Genomic DNA, 19,284 nt, shown 5'->3' on the forward strand with positions numbered 1-19,284 from the left:
ATGCATTCATTTTTCATCTGAACTCCGAACTACGGAAGTTTTTCCGGTTTTACTCCAAGCTTTAAGCAGGTCCCATTTTCTGTTTTCCCATCTCGATTGAATTTTGTCCTGCTCCTCTGGCGTAACTCCAGTCCATTTCGTTCGCAAAATCCGGCGAACAGCTTCGTGCGAAATACCAAAATATTTTGAAATATGTGACGCTTTCAGATCTGGGTTATCTGCTTTAATCGCACGTAGTAACATACGTGCTTCCGGTGAGATCCGTTTCCGCGGTGTCCAGACGTGATTGCCTGTTTTCTCTCTTGATAGGTATATCCTGCGCTTCCAATCAGGCAAATGTGGAATATCTCTCCAGTTTTCGGGCACTTTATGATCAACCTTAGTTTCAGCCGGCTCCCAGTCGGGAACTTGAACTTCTGGGTCGGGGAGCTCTAGTTTGAATTGTCGTTTGCCTCTTTCCCGTGCGCTATTATTTGAACTCGCTCTGGTCGTATAATTTGCACTATTGAAATATTGCTCAATCCAAAATCCTCGCCTTATTCTAGTCATATTTATTTTCATAATCGGATTGTATAAATGATATAATCATATAGTGTGACAAATAATATGTTGCAAAAGATCCCGTCAAAGTAAATGAACGTAGAAGCATGGCTGGGAGAAAATATTTGTTCACGTGCTACTGACTACATTTTTTCTCAGCAGAGATCAAGCTTAAGCAGAGAGCAGTAAGCAACAACAACGACAACAGTAAGAATAGAGATGAAGACATGTTATTACGAAGTTCTGGAGACGAGTCGTGACGCTAGTTCGGACGAAATTCGCAAGGCTTACCGGCGGCAAGCCCTGTTGCTTCATCCAGACAAGAACATAGATAATGTGGAGGAAGCTACTCAGAAATTTGCTGTTGTCCAAGCAGCGTACGAGGTTCTATCAGATCCCGACGAGGTGGGTGATTATGGAACACTGTTTTTGCATGATATAAACTAACTGAATAGCGTGCTTGGTACGATTCGCATCGGGAGCAGATTCTAAGAGATGAACAATCTGGTAAACATAGTACTCCGAGTGGTGGTAGTTCACCCGTCGACGCTGGTACGACGAGTGCGGACATCCTCCGATTTTTTGATCCGAGTTTATTTGCAATTAAGAACGATTCCAAAATTGGATTTTTTACGATTGCACGCCAGATATTCGACCAACTAGCTCAGGAAGAGCGTGATGCTGACGAATCTAAAGATGGCGAATCTGAAAGCGAAAGCGGATATAAACTGCCTACTTTTGGAAATGGGAAAAGTATATGGTCAGAGGAAGTCAAATATTTTTATGATGTATGGAGCTCGTTTTCGACTCGTAGAGCATTTGCCTGGTGTGATCTATATAACCTTGCTAATGCGCCGGACCGCCGAGTTCGACGAGCAATGGAGAAAGAGAATCAGAAATCGCGGGAGAGTGCGAAAAAGGAATACAGCGAGACCGTACGAGCATTTGTCGAGTTTTTACGTAAACGTGATCCAAGAGTTGTGTTCGAGAACGAAGAATTGCGTGCTAAGCGGAAGCAAGAACAGGAAAAGAAAGTCAAGGAACAGGCAGCCAGACAACGTGCCGCGTATTGGAAAAATGTGCAGCAATATGAGGTGCCAGATTGGGCCGATCATGGAGAACAGGATATTCATGAGGCATTTTGGAATCAGGAGTTCAAGAGTAGGAAGACAAGAAAACATCAAGATCAAGGTCGGGAAACGGGCTGGTCGGCAGAGCAAGATCGGGGTCAAGATCAAGATCAGGACAAAAAACAGAACCAAAGCCCGAATTATAGCCAAGGTCAAGAAGAATTATATAATGACTTGGATGAACCATATTTTGATCCCCGAAAAGCACCTACTACAACCACCACCACTACAGTTCACGATCCTAATTCAAACTCGGACTCGGACTCGCACTCCGAAGGTGAGCAAGTGGAAATCTATGAATGCGTCATGTGCCGGAAATCATTCAAATCTGAGCAACAACTAGACGCACACGAAAAAAGTAAAAAGCATCTTAAAACAGTGAAAGAAGTTGTTAAGAGAATGAGAATGGAAAACAAATCTATGGGATTAGAGGAAGCGTTTGACGGGGTAGGTATATAACTATATTGAATTAATCTTCACATAGACAGACCAAAACTTTATGTAATTAAAATATTCATATGGACATACTAAAACACTTTTCTTCATGACCAACCAACTCCAAGTACAAATACAATCACAGGAATAAATTCTACCACTATTCAGATTATCTTGAATAAGACGAAGTCGGACCTCTCAGAATAGGTCTTGAAGACGCAGCTTTGTTTTCTGTAGAAAGCTTAGCCATACTATCACTTGAGTCACTCGAATCACTCGAATCACTTGAGTCGCTTTGGTCGGTCGTCAAAACCTTTGCGCTTCCCCTTCCTCCACCGGGCCCACATAGCAATACACCAGTAGGCGAATCTGACCGAGTCAAAGTCTCAGCAGCAACTGGAGTATAGAAATACTCATTCGACGACCGAAATGGCGATTTTCGTCGCACACGTGTAGTCGATGACGATCCGTCTAAATCACCATCGCGAGATCCACTGATCGGCGTGTAAAAATACTCGTTCATAGCAGCTTGAATCGGAGGATTTGCTTGCGAGCGTCTTGATGTACTTGTACTAGAGCTCATTTTGATCTTTCTTCCACAGTAATAATTATTCTTGCTCAATATTAAGCTACGCAGCGCTGCTCAGGAAAATACAAAATAAAAAAAACGACTTCAATTTATACGTTGGCTCTGGCGCGTGTGAGTAATCCGAGCTCTGGATGGTCACTTTTTCGCCGATGTCCTTGCCCACTTTCGCATATTGGTGTTACTTCACTTTACAATCAAAAAAAATTATTCTTATTTATATTTCGGTTTAAATTTTCTCTTTTTACTCTATGATCGTCATTCGCTTCAGAAATCATCTCCGTTCTCCCGCGAATAAATTTTTTTTGACCCCAGATTTTCCTCGTCCCATCTGACCGACATCGCTCCAAGACCGAATTGTCCGTTCATTATTCAGTTTGACTACAATAGTCTATAAATATATTGCTATGCTATTCATAATGCTCTAACTATTTAAATATTTTACTATTGTTCTATTACGTCTATAGTATTATAGTCCTAGAACACTATAATACCATAATATAAAAAATATATCTTGATGTCTCCGGTGGATCAGTTCCGGCGGCAAACCGGACCTGTCACCGATCTCGGGTCTCGGCTTATGTAATATTTTAACTCAAGAGATTTTTTGTTGCTGTACAAATTGAGTGACGACATAAGCAATCTCCGGCTGATTATCACTTTTGTCATAATCCATAATGGGTTCTGAACCACACAGTCAGTTCGGACGATAAATCAAAATGTTTTGAGATTATCGGCAAATGTGATCTAGAGGAGCGCTTTAATTTATGTTTCAACTTGATACGATTCTATTAATATTATGCCAATATATATACACCGATAATTCTTTACCGATAGGCAAAAAAATTAAGTACTCGCAAAGCAATTTGGACGTTGATTGCTTTAATGACGCAGTTTTTCGTTATCTTAGCAATTCGAATAACAGAGCGTTTCGACGAGCACAGTCATCTCTGAAAGCTAAAGTAATTGTAGAATATCTCTATGTTTAATGATCGTGTGATTGACGACTTCAGTTTACTGAAAACATGGTAACTAGATACTCTATGCAAATGCTGCTCAGCCAGTGGTCCTGCAGCACTGATAAACATCAGTATTAAACTAGTATCAGAAGACAGAAAGGATCATGGTCATGTGCTATCACACAATCATCAAAAATTCTATAAATTCGCAGATACTAATAATCATTCAAAACTTCTATTGCTAACTAACTTGGGTGGCATATAATCATGTTGGATCCTGAAGGGTGAGCGTTTGCATTGTATCAAGAGGAATAGAGTGGATAACGGGAAAGTCAAAATCCATATGAAATTGCAATGTTTGAAATGACCAAAATTCATTTTTCACTATTCTGCAGACAAAAGATTAAATAACTTGACCATGACTTTTGAAAGGATGAAATTATATAGTGGCACCACCAAATAATACATTATACAGTACATACCGTGTATATGGCCTAGCTTTAAGGTCTTCCGTTTATATTACTTTGATTATATATATCAAACCAACTAAATCCAGCATTTTTCCCGTTTGCACATCTTAAATTTGTATTTGCGAAAGAGGTATCGCTCCGTAGCAATCATGTTTTCGTCTGGTTCAAGGCACTGGAGAACATCGAATTATCTACATCTATCACATGAAAGTCTTAACACGTGATTACGCACGGTCCGATGTCTGTTTCTCGCTTAATCTGGACATCTCAGGGTCTGAACAATATTGAAGCTAGGGGACACATATCAGTCTGAAGTGCGATTATTTATACAATGCAACATATAATATGTAATGTATGAGATTTGACAAACTAATATTGAAATGAATAATAAATAAAAAATACATATCACAAAAGGAAGAAACAAATGAACCAAACAAACTGGAGAATGGATTCACTTGACATAATTACCAGGGAACTCTCCGCGCCGGCCATCGAGCGATTCACCTTCAAACCAATCGTCGTCACCTTTCTTGTATACCTTGATTTTATCACCTGTATGGAACGACAGGTCAGTATCCTGTGTACCTTCAAACTCATACAGGGCAGTCATAATCACATACTTTCCACTATCATCCTCTAGCTCTTCGGCCGCGGTCTCCACACTCGCATTGTCCGGAACGGTATCATCTTCTCCGGTCGCAGTCTCTGAGTAGGCTGGAGCAGGTTCGATAGAAGTATGTCCCGATGGTTCAGTCGCCGACGAAGCAACAACACTCGAAGTACCATTCAAGTCTGACTTCAAATCGCCATTCGTGTCCTCATGAACAGGTCCTTCCCCAGATCCGGTGGCATTATCAACCAGCTTAATGGGTGATGGTGGCACATACTGCTCGGCATCCTCATCTTTTTCTGTCAAATCGCCACTCAAAGGTGTGCCTGCGACAACATCCATGTGATCCGACAATGAGCGATACTTCGGCAACGAACTGATCGAGGACATCGTGCCAGTACGTTCAAACTTACTACTTCCCAGCTCTGGAGTGCCGGGTACAGAAAATCCAGTCAGATCATGCTCGGATCCTCCAGTTTCGGACGATCCGCCAGCAATACTCATACTTGCTGTGCGATTTAAGTTAGAAAACGCTCGATAACTACCATCTTTGCTGACTCCAGCGGGTCCTCGCTTCTTATTGATAGTAAAAACTTTTTTGATTTTCTCATCGATTGGCTTATTGTCAGGCAGTGACATCGGCTTTTGACACGCTTTTCCGTTGCGAAGTATCGTCAGACCCTCCTCGACTTGATGCTGGACAGGAATAAACACCTTGATCCACTCGGACGTGATCTTTTCATTCACTACAGAACTGCTAATGACTGAAGAGCCAGTCGTACTGGCGTCATCACCAATCGCATAATCGCCATGCTGGAACGAATAAGGAAACATGAAGTCATTGAAAATGCTAAACACCGCTAGCTGAATATTAAACATGATCACTGTGATCGGACCCAAAAACTCGCCAACCTGGTCAATCACTTTTGGCATCAGATCTCGAACCTGCTCATCAAATTTCTGAAACTCTTCAGTCGCAGCCTCGAGCTCGCGGTTCGACTTGTCCAGATGGTATTGCGCCTTTTCACCCGGATTCGCCTTCCGACTCAGCTTTTCCACCGAATTGTGATAACGGTCATAATCAATCTAGTTATGGTTAAATAAGAAAGAGCTGGCGTGCTGAAATACAAACCTTTTTATGCTCACGCTTTTTGAGCAGTTTCTTCACGCTTTCCAAATGTGACTGAACATTAGTTCCTGCCAGATAATCAAAAGAAATAGCATACCTGCATGGTTATACATCGCGAAACAACCATTCGATCGATGCCGTCCAACATTGGCACAATGGCTCGCTGGATCTCTACCATAACGTCACAGTACTTTGTGACGGCAGCCATGAGCGCTGCAGGAGTCTCGCGAACGACTTTATTTGGTGTCTCATCGGGAATAGGTTGATACAAGTAAATAAAATGTTTTGCCATTGCGACCTGACTTTCGAGCAGTTCGATCCAAGTTTGCCGAAACTTTTTGGCAGCAGCGACAATCTAACATTGATAGGTGTCAGCTTATCAGCACTGCAGCTAGGCCATTTCCATTTCCATTTCCATCACAATCTAATTGCGGGTCCTGACAGAAACGTACAATAGAAAATCAAAGCAAATACAATACTGACCTCGCTAAGCCCATCATCGGCTTCCTGAACAGCTTTATGCCATTCAATCACGCTCAAGTCCTCGGGGGATTTGCTGCCGATCAAGACATGCGGTGCTCTCACCACAGCCTTTTTCATGCCGCGTAGCGACATCTCGACCAATTGATTTGTTTGATTTGGTTTTCTGGGCTTACAAAAATACGAAACTGAAAACCTAGCTGACGTGTCCTGCTGTCGACCTCCGGATCTTGTTCGTTGTCTGCACACTGAATCAGTTCAGTTCCGCAGCTAATTACCGCTCGTTATGCGCTGCCCGGCTGGCTGGTTGGTTAGCTCACCTCCCGAGTCATGTCCCCGGCTTTGGCGGCTTCCGTTCGTGCTGCATAAGCGTCTCGTGGCATGTGATTATTGATTATGTAATCGTGAGATTACGCAATCAACTTTAAATTATTCTCTTATGTAATTATCAAGCAGTAGCTACAATAGTACATTATTATACATATATACATATTACCAACCGACCCAAATATTCCAGTCCAAGACGTTATTCATTAAGGACCAATGCTCCATCTCAGCCTGGACTGATTTTGAAGCGAATCGGTGAACGTTCGCTTCACTGATATGTCGGTCAAGACTTATTTGACTTGAGCTATCTAAAACAATTTCCTGGGAATCGTCAAGATAGACAGGCAATTCTATTTCAATCTCCATATCGAGGGCTTGCTTCCGGAGTTTTGAGTTGAGATAATCTAGTTTTTGCGATGGTCGAAACCGGATTGGTCCACCTTCTTGCCGACGGCAGAACAAGACCGCGTTTGCGAAATCCGGAGAAGAAATTCCTTGACGTGGCGAGTCCCGGAATGCTCGACATCGTCCACCGATGGATTTGAAACTTTGTACAACAGTTCGGATTAAGGCTTGCACCAGTGAACTCGAAAGGTCACCTCCAACATTGACAGCCAAGACACCGTCTGGAGCCATAATGTGCTGCACATCTTGCCATAATTCAGCAGTAAACATCGTCGGCGCAATCGTGCCGCCAGTAAATACATCGTGAACAATATAGTCGTATTTCTGTAAGTCTTCCCTCTGGGTTTCGTCCGGCCGATGTATAAAAGTATGCGCAAGACTGTGAATGAAGTAGGCACCATCGCAGACCGTTACACGAGCCTGAGACATCTGAAATCCAAAATAGTCAACCGCATATTGAACAACCATTGGATCTAGCTCAACAATATCAACTTTCAAGCCGTGACGAAGCATGGCATCTGCACAAGTGCCTACACCTAATCCGACAATCAAAATATTGTGTTTTTGAGATCTTGGCGCAGGAATTACAAGACGAATAGCTTCTTGCATGACAAACGCTGAATATATCGGCTCAGGAACCCAGCTATCGACTTCCTGTTCCGACAGAGAAGGCTTAATCGTTGCCGGCGGCGTATAGAAGTAACCACCTAATAACGAATGATCATTTCGCAAAACGATAAGAGACTGTTTAGCATCTCGGACAACAGACAAATACCCAGTAATTGAAACAGTACTCTTTTCAACTCCTTCAAAAACACCATCACCGCCTGGAACAACTCTTGGAACAGCAAACAGAGACAAAGTTACCAAGAGCGCAGAAAGTGCAAGCAATCTCGGCTGCGACACGAGCGCAATCAGCAATGCCGATCCGAAATTCGTCACGGAAATTTTTTCAAGTGCCGTCCATGCATTTGGATATAAATCTGGGAATACAAATTGCACGAGCACTCTAGAAACTATTCGAGATTCGAAAATTGAATGTAATCGGATTGAAGCAAGCACGATTAGTACGAGTCGGACAACAGACTTTTCTCGATTCGACACGGAAAATATGCGAGCAATCTGATATGATGTTCCGATTACAACCGGATATGCGGTGGCCAAATCCACAGCTAATGCACCATACCAAGGACCCAGACTCAGGCCAACGGCGTTTGAAATATACCGAGCACTGACTGGGATCACCGTCGAATATACCACAGTCAGAACGTGGACTCGCTCAGCTGTGACCTTCGAGACACGTTTCTGATTCAAAAAATACGCCAAAAACAGCAAAAACAGACTGGTCAATAATAATTGTCGATAGCTGTCGACAAACGCGGACCCAAACACCGGAATGATGCAGATCTTAGCCGAATAGGTCGAGACCGCTAAGTGGAATAGGTGGGCTAGCAGACGCACCGCAGCTATTCCTAGCGACATTATTATTGAGTACTATATATATTTACTATAATAAATATACAATATATAATATAGTACAATGAACTAAGACGTAAATTATTCTGTTTTGTAAAGTATGATTTATGTAATTTAGAACTTAATACAAAAGAATATCAGATTATCAGATCTGATATCCCAATCCCACTAGGATGAAGTCCGTCAACCGCTGCTGACCACGGATAACGTAATCTCATGTAGTTTTATCACTACAAAATCCATTAATATGAATTCAGATTTACCTCCTAAAAAAGTTCCAGCTTCAGAAAGACATCATCCCCGAATTCGCAACCGAAGATGGCACTATCTCCAACAGCATTCGTCCACATACTTTTCAGGCTCCGGGCTCGCCGAAGCAGATCCATTACTGTATGATCGACTTGTTCGTCAATTCCAAAGTTTGTCTGAGCGTCAAATCGTGCAAGATAAACGGGGATGGGCGGCGCGAATGTATGAGGATCTGGTGAGGGCCGAGCGGAGACTGGAAAGAGTAGAACGCTTACGAGCTGAGGAATTGCAACGCGCAAACTCCGCAGATCATCATGTTGCCGCGGAAAGAGTGGGCGACGATGATGAAGAAGAATTGGACTTCTTTTCTGGAGAAGAACTCAACAAAACGACAGCGGAAAGACAATGGCAAAGATTAATGACTATCCGGTTTTTAAATGGGCATGACGTGAGGTCCATAAGTTGACAGGCCTCGTGCCATCAGCAGATGCTAACAACTATTTCATAGACAGATATCGACTACAATAATATTGACTACTCTGAAACCTGGGATGATTACAATCAAATTACCAGAGACTGCCAGGATCAATATTTTGACTCAGAACAACCTAGCTGGATCGTCGACGAGACTGAATTAACAGGGCAAACGGGTATTCAGGACTATTAATCCTGCATCTGTATATTTATAAGTAATAGCAACTTCAAAAACCACCGGCAGTTTCAAAACGAAATATTATCATAAACCGGCTCCTTCTCTGAAACATGAATAAACTTCCGTCCTTGGAAGTCGTCCAAGCTATGCGTCCATTGATTACAATCGTCCATCTTTGTGATAACAAACCCAATTAGCATACTCGGATCCATGCCTTGGAGACCGATGTACCTAATTCTATTGGAATGAACTGAGTTGAAATCTGAAGAGTTATATTCCTGCACATTGGAATAATATGGCAGGGCCTTGCGAGGAAAGTGGGGATCGAGGTAAAACAAATTATCATTCTGATAGGCGTAGAAGTAATGTGCTGCCGAAGGACGTCCACCAGCAATTCCGACTGACTGCGGTAAAGCTAGAACATATTTAAGTGCATCATAATATACTGGCGTGATTTTTTCAATGCCTAGCTTCATACCGAGCAAAACCAGAGTCGGTGTGAACAGCTCGGCGCCGGAGTTCGTCGCAATTTCCATAAGGTTTTCCCGGTACACATCTCCAGCATCGCCGCCAACGTAGACTCGGAGCCCACATTTAGGGAATTGACCACATAAAATTTTTATACAACGGGCAACGGCCGAGGGCCCGAACCACTGACCAGGAGCTTTCCCACAGGAAATATATCCATAATGAACAAACCGATGAATCGAAAACGGTGCCCCAGGATCATCAGCAAACCAGCTGACAGCCTCTTTCCTTCGATCCACATCGTCTAAAGGAATTACACGAAGAAGAGCATTTGCAAGTAAAGTCTGTCCTGAACGGATCATACACCCCCAACCAACATCACTAGTGAAACCAGAGCTCTCTAGGCCGAACAACGAAGATACATTTTTTGGCATCGGACCACCCTCGACAGGCTTGATCGCAGGAAAATCAGTTCGATATGAAAGATAAACTAACTCCTCCACACATCGCGAAAACTCTCTTGGCCACTTTGTACCTCCGATAACATTGATATGAACCCCAGATGACTCGTTTCCTTCGTCAAGGTTAATGCTATCTTGATCAGTCGTGAGCCCAGAAAACCAGTTCGTAATTCGACTCTTCGCAATCGCTACTTTCTCACTTGTCGTTGATGTCACCATCATCGCTGTCTCAACTTTCCTGTAGTTCAATCGTTCTCGTCTATCCAGATCAGCTCCATCCTGTTGATCTAAAGCCACTTCATCGCTATCCAATTTAGATCTCGAATTTGACCTCGGCGTCGACTCCGAATCCGATTCCAAATCCGAATCCGATTCCGAATCGGGAACAGCATTAAACAAACGTCCGCCAGTCCATATAATAGGATTTTCGTGGTCATTATTTGCAGAATCACCTTTAACGAGCAACAACTCTGCTAGTCTCTGCATCGCTCCCGCCTCGCGGTTCTATTTATTCTCAATTTCGGTCTACCACGTATTCTTCAACGGCTTGGAAATTCCGCTATCAATAAACTGCCAATAAATTACCAAGAGATTCAAGATCCATCCAATCTCTGATCTCCATCCAACTTCCCCATCGCATTTCCACAAAGATCCAGGTTACAAGGTCAGTCCCTCATGTTCATCCTACCCAACCTGTGGCGAAACCTCCCAATTTATCCCTTACCCGATATAATTACGTAATCTTATCTATTCTTATTTATGTAATTACTACTACTATTTTCCATTAACTGATAGGTGACAACAGGTGATACAATGTAACTCCGTATAATGTTCTCTGCAATACAATACTATTACAACAAAAAAGTAACACAATAAAACAGTAATCAAACATTAAAAGTATAATAATCCAAGCTACTAAGTTAATACATATATAAGAATAATAAAATGAAAATGCTGCTACCTTCAACCTCGAACAGAAATAAAATCAACGTCGGCCAAAGTCAATGATAATGAAACGAATATGTATATGAATATGATCCCGTATACTTATCAACCAGACAATATAATAATATAATCAAAAAGTCCGCAGAAACACTCCTTCAATCCCAATTTCCTTCGTAATATAGTAAAACACAATGTTGCAAAAGCGCCGCTAATGATCCAGACCAGAGCAATTCAAAAAAAAAAAGTGCAAATCACCTTAAGCCAAATTCATTCCCTATGAAAAAAAAAGCCGGCCACACTGCGTAATTTACCTTCGTTTCGTATCGAAGTAACACTAACTTATGCATATCCTTTGCACTAAAAACAAAACAAAAACCGGAACCTAATTCGATACATAAATAAAACTAAAAAAAACAGTCACGCCTCGATATGCTAATTCTGGATTCTTATACATGGTTCGCCAGCTGCTGCATCTGGCCTTGTTGTTGCGATGCGCCGCCAACCGGAGATTGAAGCTGATTGTGAGTCAGATTCCCACCGGGCGAAACTAGTGGCATCATATGACCCATCGACATTCCGGTCAAGGAGTTCATTCCATTTGGAGGAGGAAGACCAGTAGACCCAAGTGCATGTCCACTTCCAGGTCCGGCTCCATTTGCTACTTGACCATTGTTAGCATTACTATTGTTATTTGGATTCGACCGAACCCCTAGAGGATTCTTGGAAAACGATAATCGAATCCCGCCTTTCACACTGTTCGACAGTCCACATCCATACAGCTCAGTCAGCGCTCTCGTCGCGTACGCCACATCTTCAAACTCAACAAAGCACATTGGCCCATTCATTTTGGTCCTGAAGCATAATCGCTTATAACCACGTTGCCTACTAAAAATAGACTTCAACTCGTCTTCTGATGTATCCATAGGCAAATTCCCAACATATAATGTATTGCATGGCGGATTCTGATCTGCCGGATTTGCAGGCGGAAGTACTCGTCCTCCGGTTTGGAGAGGATGGACATTGGTTCCATTCTGACCTTGGCTTGCTGGGGATCCAGCTGGTGGAGTAACGATTGGCACTGATCCAGACGCAATAGAGCCATTACCAGCCATAGATGTGGGTCCTGAAGGCGGATATTGCGACGACAAAGTATTCTGATTTAGAGACATCGACCCAAACGCCCTGGTTGGCACGCTTGAACTGTTGTTACGCCTACTTCTATCGGCCACCTGTTGTGATTGCTGTGGTTGCTGAGTTTGTGCTTGTGCTTGTGCTTGCTGTTGCTGTTGCTGCTGTTGCTGTTGCTGTTGCTGTTGCTGTTGCTGTTGCTGAATAACTCTTGTAGGAGCAGATGGTGGTTGACCTGTCGGAGATCCTCCGTTGGTTTGGTGCGGGGCTGAAGTAATCTGAGACTGCCACTGCTGATGAGAGGAATTCTGCTGCTGCTGCTGCTGCTGCTGAGATTGAGTACCAGGTGGCTGGAGGACGCTATTGACAGCCTGGATTCTACTACCAGGCTTGGAATACCAGGCAGCCGAATCTTTGGTCATATCTTTCACGATATTTTCATATTCCTCATCGTCTCCGCGAGCAGACTCCAACAAAACAGCCTTCCCACTTAGCCGAGGGAAGTCGCCTGTACCATTTGAAAAGGCTCCTCGGGGAGATGTAGAATTTGGCGAAAACAGATCTGTGGATTGATGGAAAAATTCTGGCTCTGATCCTGGCGGAACTGTTGCAGCAGCAGTAGGAGACAAAGGCTCAAACATTGGAAAATTGAACCTCGAACCTTTTCCGGGCGGAGCAGATTGAGGGCCATTACGGATCCCATTTGGAGCACTCAGCGGAGACAAGGCAGGAAGTGTTGGGAACGAATTAACTTGATTAAATGAAGGCGCAATCGTAGGAGATGAAATACCAGCAGAGGAAAGGCTCGAAAAGGGTAGACCTCGTGATGATGGGCCGGAAATGGAACCATGAGAAACAGAGCCCGGATGATCGAATGTAGACGACGGCTGTGGATTATGAAGAATTTCGCAAATCAGCATTTTGGGATAAGTAGCCGGTGATAGAGCTGGTGATCCAGAGGCAGATGGCTCATTTAAATAACCGGAATCAGAGGTTTCGAAGATATCGGATCTTTCGTTCAGCACAGCATGAGCGTCAAGCGCTCCCACATAAGACTTGAAATATGCAATACCAATAACTGAACTAGAACCATCACTATAATCATCACTAAGCAACTCGCAGTGAGAAAAATCTTTTGCAAATGTAAAGAGCAACTTCAGCTCTCTAGGCGAAAGATCATGAGGCAAATTTTTTAATCGAATAGAGAAAGAGGCGGTAGACGGAGGAGAAGAAGTAATGGAGGCATTCGAGCTCACGCTCAGGGACGAGATGGAAGGAATTTCTGCAGGAGAAATAGGTTGAAAGGTCGACATTTCTGGTGAAAACTTTGGCGGATTCATTATACTACTAGAAGTCGCAGGAGCCATCATTAAAGCCGGCGATGGCATTTCGACTGCTTGTAAAAGTTAATATCGTTAAACAAAACAAGGCATATGTATAGAAAACATGCAGTTGACACGTACCTTGATCAAAAGATGTAGAGAGATCAAAAATGAAAAGAGCGCATAAAGTCTTTTGACAAATAAATAATAATTGTGAAATCAGCAACCACCCAGACTTAACCAAGCGTTCGAAAAGTTAGCTGATAACAATAGTTCAAAAGAAAATTGAATTAAAATAAAGGATGATGAGGGTAGAAAAATGGATAAAAAGTGATAATTGTGAAGTGACCAGCAAAAGTCAATGAAATTTGGCGCTGGGATGGGCAAGAACTTCGCACCGAGCGGATCTGATTTGACTGATCAAAATTGCAACCAGAGAAAGAAGGAGGCGCAGAGGGAAAAGCGACCGACCGTGTCTCCCTGTGCGATGGCGATGGGAGGGGTGCTAGGGTACGGGGATCCTACTCGAAATAGAGAGGGATGCAGTTGTGGCGCGCTGGAGTAGTGAGCGAGAGTGACTAGACACAGCCGAATTCTAACGAGAGCAAGAAGAAAACGAGCTCACTAAATCTGTTTTGAGAATTCGGAGAGAAAACGGGCAACCAATTGCGCAGGAAATGGAAGAGAAAAAGTAAAAATTTGACGGATTGAAGACGGAAGTAGGTTGGTCTCCTTGAGGTTCGCCGGCGGTTAATCGACTTGATAGATCACTGAACTAAAACCCAACGATGAGTCTAAAAGCAACTTATAAGGTTAGGGCAAATCACATAGGGTACGGGGTATTCAGCAAAGTTAAGGGTTAGGCTTGTAAAGCCGGGTAAAACAGGGAGGGTGAGATGGGGAAGAAGGGGGGCCCAGAGCGAAGGAACCCAACCCCATTCCGCCAGTCGCCTTCTTCTCTCCTCTTTGAGCGCGGAAGGGGAGCCCAGACGCCGGCGAGTAGTGTGGCGCCGGGGAAAAGTGCAGGAGCTGAACATGCGCGATGAGCCGGTTAAGGGTGAATGATAGTAGTGTAGATGAACTGTCGACGTTCGAAAATCGTGGGGAAGAGAGCAAAAAAAAAAATTGCTGAAGCAGAAAAGAATAGCGAAGTTGAAAAACTTACCAGTTATAGCTGTTGTGAAGATGAAATAAATACGGAGCGAGAGTAGCAGTCAAATCGGATCGTAACACGCAGGTCCAGAAGACGCGATGAGAAATCGAATCAAAGTTAAACGGATCGACTGAAAAAAGTAGAGATAGAATTTGATATAGGATCAGGAGAATTTATCGACCTGAATTATCAAAATATGAAGTATAAGAGATGCAGGCTATGCAATAAAGGAAAACGCGACGGAGACAAATTTGGCTCGACGTGCTGATCCAGCGCGGTCGAAAAATAAACTCGAAGAAAGCTAAAGCAAAAACCTATTTAAATAGCTTGCTCGCCTAAGACAGCAATCAATAAGTAGAGATTTAGAACCACTAAAAAAAAACTCGACCAAAGCGAGTATGAGGAGGCGAACGCGAGCGGCGGCGGTAGTTAATAATTAAAACCAAGAGATGAGATGAGATGAGACTAGATTTCGGGATTCTGGCGAGTAGTTCAGACTTGGGAGGCACAGACGAGATGCAGACGGAACGCTGCGGCAAACAGACGAACGAAGATCACCGTACTAGCAAAAAACGGAACAAAATGCAAAAGAGTTCAGAAAATAAACAAAATGTATACAAAAAAAGTCATAAGGAAGGAAAGGAAAGAAGGGAAGAAGAAGAAGATGGGATGGATGAGATAACCTGTGCCAGGGAGTTTGACTCGGCTTACCACGCTGCTTGCTACTGCTGTTAAGGTTGCTAGAACGGCGGTCTACGAGCGCTGCTAACAACCAAGGGTTGAGTGAGACAGCCTTGCCCGACTAGCTAGCTGAACAGGACATGTACTGTGAGCGAGCGGAAGCTTTGTTAGCTACAAACAGCTCATTCTGCTGTGCGAAGCGAACTGTCAGAGCTCGACAGGAGTCGGACCCTTGTCACATGATAAAACTTCCATCCACTTATAGAGAACTGTCACACGTGCCTTTCAACCGGAAACAGCTAGCGCATATCCGAATTTAGTGCTCTAGTTATAGGCTAGCGGGAGTTACAAGGCAGCTTTCTACTCGCTTGACAGCCTGAGATTTGTTCATTTGCTGTCTATACTGTAAAATATCTTAGCTGATCACGGCGGAAAAAGAAGCCCAAAATATGCCATTTTCGAATCAATTATGATGGTAAGCTTTAGACAGTTACACAGCCGAAATGCATCTCATATCTCACCTCTCTGCCTTGGTTAAATTCCTCTCGTAATTCAGCTTTGTTCCGGGGAGATCCTTGGAAGCAACGTATGTCATAGGTTTAGGGCATTGCAATTAGAGAAAGCGATTGAATACCGCATTCGTGCTGGCAGAGCTCAGATCACGCGTAGCTTTCGAACTGAGCGAGAATGTTTCAGCATGGAGCGATCGACCACGTGCTGATAGAGATTACTAATTACATAATTGCCTGATTGGGGTAGCTCACGACGATTATGTTCTAGGTCCCCCTTCCGTAGGTTGCAGCTTAATCCTGCTCACTCTATAAAAATGTGGTATTCTATATATTTCATGCTCTCCAATACTGAGCAAAATTGTGTAGTCGGTCGATAACCATCGGAAAAAAGGCTGAAACGCTGTCGTTGATTAGCGTTTGGAAATGCAAAATCGCCTCTTCTTCGCTCATATCCAAACAGAATTTCTCCATGACTTTCAGCACTGCTCGCTCAGGTTCAATCTTGATGTCTGGGATATTGGCATCTTGCATCAAGGCGAACAAATTTAGGATCAGGTTCGCCGATTTTCGCAGCGTAGTATATGCTGTAAAACAGTAATTCCGAAACTTTTGATAATGTTCAGATCCTTCGCCGCCCATTGCTTCCACAATTTGAATCGGTAGTTTCATTAGTGGAGCAAATGGTTTGGGATCACGTCCAAGAATATATCCGAAATCTGCATGAAAAAAATGACCATCCGGACTCAGCAAAAGATTGTCCAGATGTCGATCGCCGACTCCTAATAAGTATGTAATTACACAGTATCCAGCACAACTCTTTACAAACGTGTCCATGGCGTCTGCTCGTACACCTAAAGGAGCAGTGGGATCCGGGTTATGCTCTTTCAAGTAAGCTTGAATACTTTGATAATCAGTTAGGGCCGCTGCCAATGATGTACTTGGGATAAACTGCATAGATCCATCAACCGAACTCGTAGCAAGAATCTTGTATGGGGTCAATTTTAAGTCCAAATTTTCCAGTCTTAGCAGTTTGTCCATTAGAGAAATGATTTGAATCACCAATTGGTCCTGTCGCAAATCGTCTCCGTTTTTGAATACAATTTGATATTTGTCACCCCTTTCGGTCTTAAACGCAATTCGCAGAGGAAGTAAACTTGATTTAAACACGCTTGACTCCTCGGGGATAACTCCAACGACTCGAACCGAATAATCAAGCGGTAAAGGTAGCGGCGCAAAACTTAGCAAGTCATTCTGTGGATCAGACAAAAATTTCCTTAAATTATCGATTTTCCTTGGCCGACTTTCTTTTGAAAATCGAATATCTCTTGCCAGCCGAGCAAACGTGGTCATGAACTTCCGCTGTCTTTCAAGAGTTTTTAGTCTGACAGACCCATCTTCCATATTAGCAAGAGTATTCCGATAATCATCTAAAACCTTGATATATAACTGCTTATTTGGACCACCTTGAGTTTCCACTGATACGAACCAAAAAAAAGAATTCCCTAAAACTTCGCTCTTTGCCGCTCTTCCTTCTAAAAACCGAGCTAAACTTGACTTTCGTCCTCGAGCATTACTTATTCGATCGAATTTCAGTGCCTGAACAAGCTGGAGCAAGTACAATTGTAATTCATTGTCATCAGCTTTCCTGAGTCGATCTACAGCATAAGAGCGCACCGCTGGATATGTAAAAGAAGGTCCAAGGAGTTCCAGAGCTTCATCAACGTCAATATCTATCCATTTCGAAAACAATTCAGTGGCCTTCTGTGCTTCCTTCTCTTCATCCCATGTGATTGACTTTACAAACTTGGTTAACGCACGCTTATCTCTCGTTAGATAATAACGAAATCGCCAAATCAAATCCTTGTCTTCATCCGATAAGATGTGAACTGGAGAATAATTCAAAATCACATTCAATTCATCGCGAATATTGGGATTTGGCTTTAGTTCTTTGTCCAAAGAATCCGGATGACTTCTCAGCAGTGTTCTATGTTTCCGTTCCTCCACATTCTCCAAGGCCATATTAGGATCATAAACTGTTATGACTGGATATCGCTCCACGGCAGAATCCGTTCTGGAATCATATTCAAACAGGTTATCTGTGGAGATGTATTTGAAATCTGAAAATAAAACTGGAAAATCAAACTTGGGGAATTCAACGACTAACGAGTGCTGCTGTTTGTCGACATTAGACATCTCGCTTAGAATTTGTTTTTGCTCCGCTTCTAATTGTCGAAACGCGAGACGGTCGTGCCAAGTAGTTTTCGTCATCTCTGTAGAGTCGTTCCATTTCAATATCTATGAAATGTCAATTAATTCAATTTAATGCTTAACTTACAAATCAGCTTACCAGTTCTACCCGATTCTGTCGCTGTAGTGGGAAACTAGGCGTCTTACTTTGAGACATGCCATCCGCTTCCTGTCCTAGCCAAACTCGCAAATCATGTCGTCCACGCTTAAGTACACAATCTTTCTCTTCAAACAGCTTTACCGTAGTACCACCGTAGGGCACTAGTTGCCGCGAACCTGCGAGATCCCAAATTGTTATCGCCAGTTGGGCGGTTATAGGTATGTGCGCATAAGAGATGGGTAACTGCAACCACTCATTCCATCTAAAAAGATTTAGCAAGTCTAAGAATTTTCATTTATTCAAGTTTTCTTACTTTCGGCCATTATTGGCGTTCTTGATGGTTGTTCTGACTGGCCCTGTAAGCGGTTTAGAGTCGGCAAACAACTGCACTGAAACTAATAGGTCTGAGTTCGAGCTGCTTCAATTAGTTATTTGAAAGTAGTCAAATCAAAGACAACAATACTTCATATTTGACCCTATTTGCCGCAATCTCGGATCCTCAAGAGATTGACTAAGAGGCACTGGTGGTTTCCAGCCTTCTAGCTCATTACTATTTGGTTTAGTCGTCGGCAGTTCACAAAATCTAATATCCTCACATCTTGACATGGACGGGTAGGTTAATGTCCTTCGACAAACAAAACGTGAAGACTTTGTCTTCCATCTCTCAGCCGTATGAATCAGGTCACTGCGACCTTTAAATCGCTGGTTATAAGTTAATTATTCTGATCGATATAGTTTCAGTGATAGTTGCGATAAAAAAAAGATCGATTGAGAGTTAACTGAATAAGAGGTACTATGCCTTCTGCCACCGTCAGCACT

The 19,284-nt window shown here is 43.0% G+C and overlaps 10 protein-coding genes across 10 annotated transcripts; 3 read left to right on the top strand and 7 right to left on the bottom strand.

Moving 5' to 3' along the window:
- Nucleotides 1–33: 33 nt before the first annotated feature.
- Nucleotides 34–396, bottom strand: V1516DRAFT_613901 (uncharacterized protein; the record flags this gene model as incomplete). Its single annotated transcript, XM_066919323.1, has 1 exon — nt 34–396. A coding segment is annotated over one exon (363 nt), but the record flags the coding sequence as incomplete, so codon positions are not given.
- Nucleotides 397–709: 313 nt separating this feature from the next.
- On the top strand, nt 710–2,247 carry V1516DRAFT_669796 (DnaJ domain-containing protein). The gene is made up of 2 exons (XM_066921243.1): nt 710–945; nt 996–2,247. The coding sequence occupies exons 1-2, from the start codon at nt 760–762 to the stop codon at nt 2,127–2,129; spliced, it is 1,320 nt and encodes a 439-aa protein (XP_066780417.1). The 5' UTR covers nt 710–759; the 3' UTR covers nt 2,130–2,247.
- Nucleotides 2,248–3,115: 868 nt separating this feature from the next.
- On the top strand, nt 3,116–4,136 carry V1516DRAFT_669799 (uncharacterized protein). Its single transcript, XM_066921244.1, has 2 exons — nt 3,116–3,653; nt 3,705–4,136. Exons 1-2 carry the CDS (start codon nt 3,459–3,461, stop codon nt 3,786–3,788), a joined length of 279 nt encoding a protein of 92 aa, XP_066780418.1. The 5' UTR covers nt 3,116–3,458; the 3' UTR covers nt 3,789–4,136.
- V1516DRAFT_689155 (uncharacterized protein) lies at nt 3,373–4,288 on the bottom strand. Its single transcript, XM_066923805.1, has 2 exons — nt 4,133–4,288; nt 3,373–4,039 (listed from the first exon to the last, which is right to left on the bottom strand). The coding sequence occupies exon 2, from the start codon at nt 4,026–4,028 to the stop codon at nt 3,873–3,875; it is 156 nt and encodes a 51-aa protein (XP_066780419.1). The 5' UTR covers nt 4,029–4,039; nt 4,133–4,288; the 3' UTR covers nt 3,373–3,872.
- V1516DRAFT_669805 (uncharacterized protein) lies at nt 4,289–6,636 on the bottom strand. Its single transcript, XM_066921245.1, has 4 exons — nt 6,343–6,636; nt 5,957–6,214; nt 5,863–5,913; nt 4,289–5,816 (listed from the first exon to the last, which is right to left on the bottom strand). Exons 1-4 carry the CDS (start codon nt 6,472–6,474, stop codon nt 4,572–4,574), a joined length of 1,686 nt encoding a protein of 561 aa, XP_066780420.1. The 5' UTR covers nt 6,475–6,636; the 3' UTR covers nt 4,289–4,571.
- An 85-nt stretch (nt 6,637–6,721) lies between these two features.
- Nucleotides 6,722–8,714, bottom strand: V1516DRAFT_669808 (uncharacterized protein). The gene has a single exon (XM_066921246.1). The coding sequence runs from the start codon at nt 8,551–8,553 to the stop codon at nt 6,832–6,834; it is 1,722 nt and encodes a 573-aa protein (XP_066780421.1). The 5' UTR covers nt 8,554–8,714; the 3' UTR covers nt 6,722–6,831.
- A 4-nt stretch (nt 8,715–8,718) lies between these two features.
- V1516DRAFT_669810 (coiled-coil domain-containing protein-domain-containing protein) lies at nt 8,719–9,586 on the top strand. Its single transcript, XM_066921247.1, has 2 exons — nt 8,719–9,244; nt 9,305–9,586. Exons 1-2 carry the CDS (start codon nt 8,795–8,797, stop codon nt 9,461–9,463), a joined length of 609 nt encoding a protein of 202 aa, XP_066780422.1. The 5' UTR covers nt 8,719–8,794; the 3' UTR covers nt 9,464–9,586.
- V1516DRAFT_669811 (peptidase family C54) lies at nt 9,375–11,015 on the bottom strand. Its single transcript, XM_066921248.1, has one exon. The coding sequence runs from the start codon at nt 10,861–10,863 to the stop codon at nt 9,517–9,519; it is 1,347 nt and encodes a 448-aa protein (XP_066780423.1). The 5' UTR covers nt 10,864–11,015; the 3' UTR covers nt 9,375–9,516.
- A 753-nt stretch (nt 11,016–11,768) lies between these two features.
- Nucleotides 11,769–13,838, bottom strand: V1516DRAFT_617899 (uncharacterized protein; the record flags this gene model as incomplete). Its single annotated transcript, XM_066919381.1, has 2 exons — nt 11,769–12,614; nt 12,819–13,838. The coding sequence occupies 2 exons, from the start codon at nt 13,836–13,838 to the stop codon at nt 11,769–11,771; spliced, it is 1,866 nt and encodes a 621-aa protein (XP_066780424.1).
- Nucleotides 13,839–16,451: 2,613 nt separating this feature from the next.
- On the bottom strand, nt 16,452–19,126 carry V1516DRAFT_617641 (kinase-like domain-containing protein; the record flags this gene model as incomplete). The annotated part of the gene is made up of 5 exons (XM_066919374.1): nt 16,452–18,413; nt 18,466–18,727; nt 18,779–18,880; nt 18,929–19,015; nt 19,062–19,126. 5 exons carry the CDS (start codon nt 19,124–19,126, stop codon nt 16,452–16,454), a joined length of 2,478 nt encoding a protein of 825 aa, XP_066780425.1.
- Between the last annotated feature and the right edge of the window lie 158 nt (nt 19,127–19,284).

This window comes from Lipomyces oligophaga (assembly GCF_038497815.1).
Source record: "Lipomyces oligophaga strain CBS 7107 unplaced genomic scaffold V1516scaffold_1, whole genome shotgun sequence".
Lineage (NCBI taxonomy): Eukaryota > Fungi > Ascomycota > Lipomycetes > Lipomycetales > Lipomycetaceae > Lipomyces > [Lipomyces] oligophaga.

What these genes read in the sequence shown, in the direction of transcription:
- V1516DRAFT_669796 (XM_066921243.1), top strand. Translation starts at nt 760, where the DNA reads ATGAAGACATGTTATTACGAAGTTCTGGAGACGAGTCGTGACGCTAGT. An exon ending in TTCTATCAGATCCCGACGAG is followed by an intron (nt 946 to 995) that starts GTGGGTGATTAT and finishes CTAACTGAATAG; the next exon opens with CGTGCTTGGTACGATTCGCA.
- V1516DRAFT_669799 (XM_066921244.1), top strand. Translation starts at nt 3,459, where the DNA reads ATGTTTCAACTTGATACGATTCTATTAATATTATGCCAATATATATAC. An exon ending in AGTCATCTCTGAAAGCTAAA is followed by an intron (nt 3,654 to 3,704) that starts GTAATTGTAGAA and finishes TGACGACTTCAG; the next exon opens with TTTACTGAAAACATGGTAAC.
- V1516DRAFT_689155 (XM_066923805.1), bottom strand. Translation starts at nt 4,028, where the DNA reads ATGAATTTTGGTCATTTCAAACATTGCAATTTCATATGGATTTTGACT.
- V1516DRAFT_669805 (XM_066921245.1), bottom strand. Translation starts at nt 6,474, where the DNA reads ATGTCGCTACGCGGCATGAAAAAGGCTGTGGTGAGAGCACCGCATGTC. An exon ending in CCGATGATGGGCTTAGCGAG is followed by an intron (nt 6,215 to 6,342) that starts GTCAGTATTGTA and finishes TATCAATGTTAG; the next exon opens with ATTGTCGCTGCTGCCAAAAA. An exon ending in AAAAGCGTGAGCATAAAAAG is followed by an intron (nt 5,817 to 5,862) that starts GTTTGTATTTCA and finishes AACCATAACTAG; the next exon opens with ATTGATTATGACCGTTATCA.
- V1516DRAFT_669808 (XM_066921246.1), bottom strand. Translation starts at nt 8,553, where the DNA reads ATGTCGCTAGGAATAGCTGCGGTGCGTCTGCTAGCCCACCTATTCCAC.
- V1516DRAFT_669810 (XM_066921247.1), top strand. Translation starts at nt 8,795, where the DNA reads ATGAATTCAGATTTACCTCCTAAAAAAGTTCCAGCTTCAGAAAGACAT. An exon ending in GGTTTTTAAATGGGCATGAC is followed by an intron (nt 9,245 to 9,304) that starts GTGAGGTCCATA and finishes ACTATTTCATAG; the next exon opens with ACAGATATCGACTACAATAA.
- V1516DRAFT_669811 (XM_066921248.1), bottom strand. Translation starts at nt 10,863, where the DNA reads ATGCAGAGACTAGCAGAGTTGTTGCTCGTTAAAGGTGATTCTGCAAAT.